Genomic DNA, 12379 nt, shown 5'->3' on the forward strand with positions numbered 1-12379 from the left:
TTTATTATTCTGAATAATGTGCTCTAAACAGTCCACTTCTCCTAAGTAGTGGGATCTAAAAAATATTCCATAAAGTGCTACCTCATAGGCCTTGTAACAGAATTCACTACTATCTGTTTATATGGCATGAATCAAGATTGTTCCCTGCTCATGAACATCAACCAAAACATGGCTGAAAACACAAGACAATTCAAACTAGTCACTTCCTTTGTTAAAAAGGAATAAATCATACATAAACATACATAATAACTTTATTTATCATATCAATTGGGCATTTCAATACAGACTGCTTCAAAAATAAAACAATGAAAATGAACATGTATATATATATTCTGGTACATATGCAGAATTTTGCCAATAAAATGATAGTTTTGACACTATGTTCGTGGCATTCCGATATTTGACATGCTTTGCTCTAGGTACTGTAGTGGCCCCTGGGGATAGGCTGGAGGGGGCTGTTGTTGGTGAACACCAGATGTAGACCCCTGTCTGGGCAGCATCATATGAGAGGCCTGCTGCGGTACAGTTTGTGAATACTGGCCCCCTGACATGGCAGTAGAGGAAAGGCCCATGTGAGTTTGTCCGGGCATCCCCCCACCCCCTGTGAAGGGCCCTGGAGGGACAGAGTGGGAGGGGTACTGCTGGCCCCCAGAGGGACCTGACATTTGTTGTTGAGGTGGGGAGGTATAAAAAGATCCTTTGTTCACAGAATTTAACATTGTCTGCCATTTCTGTAACCGCTCCTGGTGCTTTTTTATCATTATATCTTTCCTCTCGAGTTCAGCACGTAAATCTTCTGTTTCCTGTAAATAAACATTACAGTTGTAGCTAATATAATTGAAAACAAATAATTAAGTACCCAGTTGTTCAATGTAAATATCTAATTTTGGCATTATTAACAATGCTAAATGTTGCTACTAAGTATTTCTGGGGAAAGTGATATAATCCCTAAAGAGGAGTTCATGGCACAATGTTTTCTAGAAAACATCATTTTAGAGGCCCCAAATTGTCCCCAGGGAAAAAATGAAATTCTGAAAACCTTAGTGCACATCTAGAGGTCATTGCCAATCAAATTTCAAAATATGTATGGGCTGCTGCAAAAATTGTAATAGTTCTGGGAACCAGGTTTTTTTGTAGAATAAGTAAGTGATGTTATTTGACCCCTAATTCTCCTCATAGTGAAAACAGAAATTCAAAACCTTCTTGTACACCTACAAGACACCACCAAACACATTCCAAAAGATGAGTTGGCAACTTGTTAAAAAATAAGAGTAGTTTGAGGAAGTAGAACATTTTGACAGACAGATGGACCAGGATAAAGCTGTATCCCTTTTTTCAGACCAGTGAGCTACAGACCTGCATCTTATCTAGCCCTAATGCACATTTGTACGAGTAATGCTCATTTGAAATATGAAAGCCTCATCTTCTCTTATATAAAAAGTTAAGGCCAAGGTTAATGTTTTTATGACAGACAATCTGACAGGAAAAAAAATAACTCTGCATTTACAGGAAAGTTGGAAATAAAAACAAACTGATTCAAATAAGCTCTAAGTTCTGGTTAATTAAATACACATACTTACATCTTTAACAAACTGTTCTGGTTTTTGTTTTGAAAGTATTAAACGTTTCTGAAGAAAGAATGCCTCTGTCTGCCTTGCCAGTTCCAGAAATTTCTGTAAGCTTAACTCCATTCCTGAAAACAGCAACAATATGCCATAATGTCTATGTTTTATTAAGTTGTCAAATCTTCCAATTTGAAGTTACTGGTTACTCCCTTGCCTTTCCAATCAAGAACTCATTGACAAGAACTTGTCATTGTTCAAAAAAATAAAAAGTAAAGAAAGAAAAAATTCAAAAATCTTAAAAACATGTATCTTATTATTTGTAATAGATGTATTGCATAGTGTACATAGCCACAGTGCTTGACACTAGGTTTAGCTAAAATATAAAAAGAAAATCATTAAAGAAAATTGTTGCCACAAAACTTAGCCAAAGTAGAACACTTCCTTCACATAATACATCATATATATATCATATATACATCATATATCATATAAATGATATGAACTCCAAAATATTAAAAATCCTTTACCTGTTTTGATTTCTTCCAAGTCTTGCACATTGAAATATTCCTGAGATGTCAAACTTTCCATGCAACTCTACAACAAAAATAAATACCCTGTAGTTAAAAAAAAAAGTGTTTGTGAAACACTTATCATTATTATAATTACCAAACAACAATCTATGGCATAAAAATAAGGTGTCATGCATGAAATTGTGTGATCTATTGTACTCAAGGTAATAAGGTAAAAAAATACTGGTATATAAGGAAAAATTTTTCACAATGAATACACCTCTGAAATACAAAACTTAGCACCAACAGTTTAAAAGATCAAACTTAAAGGTCACTGTAAAATATGTTTGTACCTCTGGGAAAATCTAATCACAAGGAGGTAAAGGTGATGGACTGCTCAATTTTTGTCATAGATTCAATATTGTTCATACCATGATGCAAGGGGTGGGGTGTAACTGTGGCCATATGCAATCAAAGTTTTACATAAAAATACTTAGGAAAGTCTAAAAATTTTCTCCTAACCTGGGGATAAAGTGGGGTCATGATGGGTGATCAAATTTTGAATCAGAATAGATATGTAGGAATTAGGGATGGACTGAGGACATCAGCCTTGATAGCTCAGTGGTTAGAGCACCTGACTAGTGATGCACTGGGTTCCATTCTCAGTCAAGCCATATTTTTTCACTATATACTGTAGATACTCGCCTGTAAGTCGATTGTATTTTTTGAGGTTATTTTGAAGGGATTGCCACTGACCCGCTTACAAGTCGATGCATCTTTTGGCCAGAATCGGCTGAGAATATTAAATCAATGCAGTGCTTTTTTAACCGGTTTCAATTATTAAATATTTCTAAAAATGATGGCAATATTTAATTTTTAAATCATTAAACAAATAAGTAATGCATGCTTAAGATAAAAATAAAACCACTAAAGTAAGTAAATATTTGTACTTTATGTATTACCTTTGAATGCATAAATGTTTATATACGTGTATATCTAGACTTTGTACTTCAATAGTCGTCAGAAATATATATAAAATGCAACATTTCACCATCCAGCAAAAAGTCTCTTTATGACTCACCTGTAAGTTGGACATTGGGTTTTTGACCAAAATTTAACTCCCCCCACAAAACCCCAAGTTATACATGTTATAGGCGAGTATATATGGTATGTAATGTATTTATGAATTTTCAATGTATGTTTACTCATTCCTCCTTTCCATATTACAGAAAGAAAAAAAAATCTTTATAGGAACATAAAAGCAAATTTATTTGAAATCGTCCATAACATTAATAATATTATTGATACTTAACACAGGAATGTACATGATAAAAAAGGGGGCATGGTTACTCAGGTGAGCTTTGTGTCCCAGAAGAGTCTTGTTTCATTGCATTATGGTAAAAATTAGCTGCAGATCTGTAGCCCTCCAAAAAATGTATAGTGATAGACCGGAGAGCTACAGTGCCACCCATTGAAAAAACTGTATATTTATTGTGCACAAAAAAGTGTGCTGTTTTTCGATTTATTTCTCCGTGTTTTCTAGACTGTCATTTCAAAATATTACTAACCGTGTGTTCCTAACATATTCTTTCACTGTTTCCACAACAAAACATTCCTTATAATTGTTTTAAAAGCCCTCCTGGCCCTGAAATTGAGAACATCGAAAATTTCGCCTATTTAAACTGCCATTTTGGTTTGCAAGATAATTCGGTCCAATGCGCTTCGTACATGCAGATGTAAAGTACGAAAGTAATTGATAGAGGAGTAAAGACTTTGTTGAAATCTAGCATTTTTGCAACTGAGGTAAGAATTTGGAAAAATTATTCCATAAACAGCGCACTTTTTTGTGCGCAATAAATACACAGTTATTTTCAATGGGTGGCACTGTAGCTCTCCGGTCTATCAATATATATTTTTTCGGAGAGCTACAGATCTGCAGCTAGGTAAAAATATGTTATAAAGAGATATCTCTTAACATGTATTAAAATATAACTATATAATAGAGAGAACCTATTCATTCAGGTGTTCAAGTTTTAAAAACCTCTGAAATGAAAAGGTAAAATTCAGACAGTTTTTAAGAGTTACAGCTATCATACTGATAGGTCACTGGTAGATTTATCGATGTTACTTTATAAAATGTTCTGAAATATTCTATAGATTCCCACGGTGATTCTATATATTTACCAAAAATGATCCCTCTAACTCATCAATAAGATGAGGATTCTGCGAATCTTTCACAGCCGCCATCTTGCTGGTCTTACTAAACGTGCTAAAGGCAGGAGAAGCATGATAAAGTGCTTATTTACAATTCTCCCTTAGATAAGGTTTTAAAAAATAGATAAAAAATTATTTATATATAGATATGCTCCCTTATATCTTTGTAAGTAAATAATAATGCATGCTTTTATTATTTCAAGATCACCTTATTAATAGTTCAAAACATTGGTTCGATCCCGATCAAATATAAACAATTTATTATGGAATCTGAATAGGGCTGCGTAGTTCACTATCACACCATCGAGTATCGTGGCTCTGTTCAGATACGATTCTATCTAGATTCCATATTACACAACCCTATCTGAATTCAATAGTTTTCAAACATTCATTGTATTATATTTTTTCCCTGCTCAATTTTACTAGTTTTACCCAAAGCATGATCTAAACATAAACAAATTGAAACTAAACAAAACAGGAAGGGGAAACTAAAAAAGAAGTTTCTTTGAGCAGTTGAGGTACTTTAACTTCATTTTAATGTCTTTTTACAGTGAATGTTAAAACCTACATATCTTTTTCTTTATTTTTGTTCAGTGTTTTGATTTATGCATAATATTTGGTATTTTATATGATGTGGAGAAATGGAACTTATCTGGTGACTGTCACACTGTATTTTATCTTAATTTAACTTTTAAAGGTGTGTATTTTAAAACATGTGGTATAGGTCAACATAATTTGTCAAAGAGTTATGAATCTTCAGCTATCTTATATACGGGTAGTCTGTTTGGTCAAAAATAAGATATACACGTGTATGACTTTTCAGTTACATGCACCTTAGATTCAGGAGTACCATCTAACTCAATGCTTTGTATAAGTACCAGGAAGCTATCAGCATGATCAGCTTTGATGTGCTGTTGACAAGTAGTCTTAAATAATTCTCATCGTTCATTTGCCAATGTACAACATGTCTAATGGAGGCAATTTATTTTGAGCTCCCAAAGATCGATCTTAAAAGGCACTCAGTAGTGCAATAATGTGATCATGCAATGACAATGAGATGATGGTGTGATAACAATGAAAAGATGGTGCAAAAGGGAGATGATGGTGATGTGTTCAAATGAAAGTGGTGTAAGATGAAGCGGTCACCCATCCAAGAGTTGCATGAACAGGCTAGCCATTGCTTAACTTGCCTGAAATAGAGGTAGACTCTACTGCATCACTAGGAAAGCTAGCTCACTAGTGAGGCAGTATATAAGTTCTTTGGGGCATCACATTAATATCTACATTTAATTGTTGCACCATGGATTTACCGTTATTTCACCATCTCTTCATCATCATTATCATGTGGTGATGGCAGGGTAATACAATTTGTGTTGTTTATATGAGGATTTATTTATTGTTTACATAGAGAAGAGGTGTGAAATCATGCCTCGATCTAACAGAAGTCGCAGCAGTGGGCGAGAGTCCCACAGAAGTAGGACGCGGAGTCGACATCGATCTTCTTCACGCAGGATCAGTAGACGAAAACTAAAAGAGAAAAACTTCTGGTCCGCCTTGTGTAGTATGGTGGCCATAGTTATAATGTGTACCTCCCTAGCCGAGCCCCGATGGATCTCCTTACACGGGGGTGGCTGTAGATTGAGGGACTGTGTCTCCCTGGATCACATAGGAGCTTACCAGTTCTTCTATGCGGGACGCTTCCTGGAGACTTACAATTTAAATTGTGCTACTGGCAATTCTGTGACCCATATTCTGTACCAGTACGGAGATGACACATCAAGTAGTAAGTATTTTATAGGGTGTAGATAACTGTGCATGTATCTAGATAGGTGCGAAACTATACATGGAGTGTTCATCCGTTTGTCATTTTTAATGGTTATATGCAGTTCAATAAAGTTTTTTAAGCATATTTAATACCCTCAGGATAGGGGGTAACATCACATGTTAAAGATATTATAGCAATTTTGTTTCCAAGTAATTCTTTGCCCTATATTGATCCTAGGTGCATAAATGTTAGCTATAAATTTGCAACTAGTTGATTACATACTGCTGAACTTTGTTATTGCAAACTTTGATATTTTGAATACCATGGATAGGGTATGTCTTTTAACCACAAGGAACCACAAGGAACCTCAAGGAACCACAAGGACACCACAAGGATACCACAAGGACATCTTATTTAATTTTAATGAGTCTAATTATGGTTTATATGTGCAATTTTTAGTCATCTGAGTCACACAGGTGACCTATTGCTATATGTTATTGTCCGACGTTGTGCTTCCTGCTTGTCTGTTTCCTAATCTTTTGAACCATTTCAGCTTCTTTTTTAGCTCTACTGGTCAGAGACCAGAAGAGCTTATGCGATTGTAAGGTGTATGTCATACGTCCATCCGTCAAGCTGTCTGTCTAGCTGTCTGTCTGTCCATCTGTCTGTAAACAATTTTTCAAAACGCTACTCCTCCTACAGTTTTGGTCTGATTTCAATATAACTTGGCATACAAGTAGACTACAGTAAGATACTTAAAATATTGCCTCATTTTTTTTATTTCGATGAACGGTGTTGCCATGGTTACTAAAAATAGAATTTCTGTGAAATTCCTTTAAAAAGCTACTCCTTCTACAGTTTTGGTCATTTGAACCATTTCAGCTTCTTTTTTTGAACAGCTCATCCAATTTCAATCAATTTTGGCACAAAGCAGATCTATAAGTAAAGGGGAGCAAACTTTTCAGATTTCAAAATCTCTTACCCCCGGGCCTAAGGTGTGGGACCAAAACCATCAACATTAATGCAATTATTAAAATATTTTTCCTTACTCCTGGGCACCAAGCTGACAAAATATTGGCATGCTTTTAAAATGCATTTAGTCAAAATATAATGTAAAAAATTAAGTTCAAAGGATAAAAGACTCTGCAGATGAGGTATTATATTATTAACTTTTTTAAAATTGTACCATTATAGTGCGTTGCACCTAATAAAGGAAATTGTCTCCTTTGGTCATTCAGAGTGTTGAGGGCTTATATGGTCAAGGAATGCTGCTCATTCCATTTTGGTTTTATTACAGAATAAAACATGTTCTAATCAATTAACCTTAATAATGATTAATCACTTCTAATAATGACGGACGGACGGACGACGTATACCTTACAATCGCATAAGCTCTTCTGGTCTCTGACCAGTAGAGCTAAAAAAGAAGCTGAAATGGTTCAAAAATTAGGAAACAGACAAGCAGGAAGCACAACGTCGGACAATAACATATAGCAATAGGTCACCTGTGTGACTCAGATGACTAAAAATTGCACATATAAACCATAATTAGACTCATTAAAATTAAATAAGATGTCCTTGTGGTATCCTTGTGGTATCCTTGTGGTTCCTTGGGGTTCCTTGTGGTTCCTTGTGGTTAAAAGACATACCGCCATGGATATGTGGAAGTGAGGTTAAAATTCAAACTTTTTTTTTTATTTTGTCTGAAATCCTCAGATATCTCAACTTTCTCTTTGCCTCATCAAGTTTGGGATTATATGGAAATGGAATAACTGTCTGTACTTTTATAAATTGTGATTTCCTGTTACACTGATTGCTTGAAATGAGCAGCTATCATGTGAATGGCAGGAAAAACGTCTTTGAAAAATGAAGTTTTTATGTAGTGGGAGTTGCAGTGAACAAGAAAATTCATACATATTTTGCAAATAAAACCATGAGATACAAATGTGTTACCTGAAAAACTAGCTGCAGATCTGTAGCTCTCCGAAAAAATATATTGATAGACCGGAGAGCTACAGTGCCACCCTTTGAAAAAACTGTACATTTATTGCCACAAAAAATTGCGCTCGGTTTTCAATTTATTTCTCCATGTTTTTAAAACTGTAATCTCAAAATATTACTAACCGTATGTTCCTAACATATTATTTCACTGTTTCCACCACCAAACATTCCTCATAATTGTAGTAAATAGTCCTCTTGACCCTGATATTGTAATCATCGAACATTTCGCTTACTTATACAGCCATTTTGGTTTCAAAGATAATTCGGTCAAATATGCTTCGTTCAGATGTCAACTACGAGAGTACTTGATGGAGGAAAAAGGAATTTTTTGAAATCTTCCCTTTTTTGCAATTGAGGTAAGAATTTGGAAGAATTAATCAAGAACCGAGCGCACATTTTTGTGCGCAATAAATATACAGTTTTTTCAACGGGTGGCACTGTAGCTCTCCGGTCTATCAATATATTTTTTTCGGAGAGCTACAGATCTGCAGCTACTGAAAAACATATTGAACATTCTGTTGATTGTACTTTACTTTAATTTTATTATTTCAGCTATGGACAACTGTGTGACTCATAAAGCAGTGAGTCTGATGAAGACCATTATCTCCTTCACATTCCTGGCTCTGTTGTGTACACTGTGTGCCTTTATATTAGATCTTGTGGGTCCTACACAGCGGTCACTGAAGATTATACACAGAAATGCCATCCTCAATATCATAGCAGGTATTACAAAAATGTACTTAATTTTCTTATGTAGGAAGATCAAAATTGTATGTCTTACTAAAAGATACATTGCAGGACCAGCATGCTCAGGGGCACAGGAGAGAGAGAATTAAAAGATTATATGTACCTTGTAGGGGGGGGGGATGAAAATACTTGAACTTACTGTATAATTGTTGTATTTTTCAGTGATTCTTTGTGTGATTATAGACCTGTTCTGTTACTGGCTTGTGACGGAGGTCCTCTTCCTTCAGAAAATGACAAAACTTCACACAGGAAGTAAAGTGACTGTGACCTTTGACATCAGCTTCTACTTGATAGCCGCAGCGGGTGGCATGGGAGTGTTTGCTACGGCATTAAACTGTTTACGGAGATACCCAGTGTATGAAGATGATCAGGCCAATGCTCTGTTAGAGGAACATGCATATGACTGTGTACATCCTGACCCAGGAACCGGTCCCCCGGACCACCACCCCCCTCCCCCTCCTTACTCGGCATAATTAACTCATGTTGTTGTTTTTGGTTAAATTTATTTAAATTAACAAACATCTACATGTAAACTGTAGGAGGATCTATGTTCTCTCTAAAGCATTGTAAAAAAAAAAATTGCAAGTATACAACATATTTTGATCTGAATGACACTAATTTAGTCTCTTCACTTACAGAGATGAAACATAGTGAAAAAAAGTAATCTGTTGAATGTATTACAAAACTTTCAGATAAACTTTTGAGTGATCAAGACATTGCAGATCATTTCATTTAGAACTAAAACCATTTGGATTAAGGATTGAGGCAAAATTGTTTGTATTTCAGCAAAATGACTGTATTATTGAAAAAATTGCAAACTTTTTTATGCAAGTCATTGTTTTGTTGTAAGTTTATAAGATGTTTTTAATCTATTATTGTATTTTATCTTTACATTAGAAATGCGTTGAACTCACTTGAGCCAAAAGATAAGTATAGTGTATCCTGTCAGCTGAATTTCATTTCCAGAATTTTTAGAAATATTCACCTTTTCATTTTTGACATTTTATAAATATCATTTCTGACATTTTAAAGTTTTCAATTCAGACATTTATCACACAGCATTTATCTGGCAATAAAAACAGAATTAGACTTCCTCAATAAAAAATTTCGAAAATAAATATTCCATCTTATCTAATTTAAATTCAATACAGTCTCTGATTATTCAGTGGACATTTTGTAGGCAAAAATTGCATGTTCATTTAACTCATGCAAATCTTTTAAACTAGACATACATGTATATACAGTAAAACACGTTTAGTACGAACACTGATATAGTGAATTCACGGATATAGCGAAGTTTTTCTGGGTCCCCCGGCAAAATTCTTAACAAATCTTTGTAAAATCTTACAGTTATAACGAACTCTGATATAACGATTTACGGATATAGCAAACTGATTTTGAGTCCCGTTGAGGTTAAATATAATGAAATTTACATCGTTTATAACGAACTTTCAAAGATTATAAAAAAAATTGATCAATTGAACTTACTTTATTTCCTTTTAGCATTTGTATAAAAAATTCAATTCATAAGAAAACCTTAGTTAAAAATCAAAGACATGTTTTGTAATATTTGCTTCACTCACATAGTTAGTAGTAATACTTGAAGGAAAAAATGCATAGTGCGAATTCGCTATAATGTTTATACAAATTCTTTATACGGATATAACGAATTACGAATATATGGAATTAAATTCACAGGTCCCCAGGACTTCACTTTAACCGAGTTTTACTGTAGTGCTGCATGTATATACACTTATACAGTATAAGTGTATTGCAAGATTTCTGTCGAAATATGTTGAAAAATGTCGGAAAGGAAAATAAAATGTCAGAAATGCAATACTCAATTCCAGAAAAGCAACAGTCCTCTCCCTTTACAATAATATTCTGCCCTTTTCATATTTTAACGATTTGTGGTTGCTTTCTTTCCGGTATAACCACTTTCCCATTTTTGCATTTATATGTTCATTATTATTATGATTTTAATATTATTTTTTGAAAAAGTAACCTTTATCATGTTTATGCTTTCAACTTTTTTTTCTGTTTGAATTTAATGCTTGTGTTGTTGATGAAAATCAATGTTGTTGTATATATTATATGTATAGAATAAGAACATGTGCTGTACGTACTCTGATTTAGAATTGTGAAGCATATGGCTTAGTTTGAGCAAGCTAGAAGTGGTTTCATGACATTTTTGTTCTAGAAAGAGTCATGTTATTCAGATAAGTTGTGATGTGGCCTATTGGCATCTTGTGCATTTATATAAAGATCTGTGATGCTTTTTAGTACTGATTAATTTAATTGTTTAATCGAACATAACATTAATGACATGTTAAGTTTCACATGTTAACTTTCTTTATTCTTTTGTTTAGGAATATAATACAGTCATTGTAAATGATTGTACACTTCGTAAATTGGTGATTAAATATATTTATTACATTTCTGTAGTTATTTTTAAAACATTTTCTTGGCCTGTCCTCAACTGCTGTTAGCCCTATATCAGAATTCATAAATTTTGTGTCCCTTGGACATATATTAACATGCAATATTATATAACATAATAATTATCAACAAGTCCATTTTCAATTTTAAGATAAACTAGAGGTACTGTGAGCAATGAGCTCAAAAAATGATACCCCCATCTTATATGATTATAATGGGAAAGTCCACATTTTGCTCTGGGAGACCCTAAATAAGTGTCAGATCATAAGTATGGCACGCCAAATTCACAAAAATGAGGTAATCATAGTTTCACAATTGATAAACTAGGTTTATCGACTGTAAACTATAGTTTACAAACCGTAAACTATGGCACGCCAAATTCACAAAAATGAGATAAACATAGTTTCACTGTCGATAAACTAGGTTTATCGGTTGTAAACTATAGTTTACGGACTGTTTTACATCCATGAACCATAGTTAACGCGATAATCTATGTTTCACAACCGTAAACTATACTTAACACTGAAAACAATCATTCGTGATTGCAAAACATAGATTATCTGATAAATACAGTTTCACAATTTGTAAACTATAGTTTACAAACCGTTAACTATAGTTAACGATCTGACAAATATGTTTCACGATTTGTGAAACTATGATTAACAACTCTTAACTATAGTTTACGATTGTAAACTATAGTTTACAAACGTGAATCTGTTTATCAACAAAATCTATTGTTAACGCTTATTACAGACAGATAAACTTAGATTATCATTCGTAAACTATAGTTAACAACCGTTAAATATAGTTTTACAGATGAAAACTATACTTAACGAATCATTAACTATACTTAACGAATCGTTAACTATAGTTTACGGTTTGTAAACTATAGTTTACAGTCGATAAACCTAGTTTATCAGTTGTGAAACTAGGTTTATCTCATTTTTGTGAATTTGGCGTGCCATAGTAAACTATAGTTAACTATTCGTTAAGTATAGTTTTCATCTGTAAAACTATATTTAACGGTTGTTAACTATAGTTTACGAATGTTAATCTAAGTTTGTCTGTAATAAAGCGTTCACAATAGATTTTGTTGATAAACATAGATTCACGTTTGTAAATTATAGTTTACAATCGTA

General features: G+C 33.7%; 2 protein-coding genes across 2 annotated transcripts; one reads left to right on the top strand and one right to left on the bottom strand.

Moving 5' to 3' along the window:
* Positions 1 to 233: 233 nt before the first annotated feature.
* On the bottom strand, positions 234 to 4343 carry LOC134228701 (mediator of RNA polymerase II transcription subunit 28-like). Its single transcript, XM_062710380.1, has 4 exons — positions 4259 to 4343; positions 2093 to 2159; positions 1581 to 1693; positions 234 to 803 (listed from the first exon to the last, which is right to left on the bottom strand). The coding sequence occupies exons 1-4, from the start codon at positions 4319 to 4321 to the stop codon at positions 378 to 380; spliced, it is 669 nt and encodes a 222-aa protein (XP_062566364.1). The 5' UTR covers positions 4322 to 4343; the 3' UTR covers positions 234 to 377.
* A 390-nt stretch (positions 4344 to 4733) lies between these two features.
* Positions 4734 to 10049, top strand: LOC134228700 (transmembrane protein 127-like). Its single transcript, XM_062710379.1, has 4 exons — positions 4734 to 4806; positions 5697 to 6071; positions 8607 to 8777; positions 8964 to 10049. Exons 2-4 carry the CDS (start codon positions 5714 to 5716, stop codon positions 9272 to 9274), a joined length of 840 nt encoding a protein of 279 aa, XP_062566363.1. The 5' UTR covers positions 4734 to 4806; positions 5697 to 5713; the 3' UTR covers positions 9275 to 10049.
* The last annotated feature ends 2330 nt before the right edge of the window (positions 10050 to 12379 follow it).

Source organism: Saccostrea cucullata, unplaced genomic scaffold, assembly GCF_032062105.1.
Source record: "Saccostrea cucullata isolate Sc308-1 unplaced genomic scaffold, CSIRO_AGI_Scuc_v1 ctg54, whole genome shotgun sequence".
NCBI lineage: Eukaryota > Metazoa > Mollusca > Bivalvia > Ostreida > Ostreidae > Saccostrea > Saccostrea cuccullata.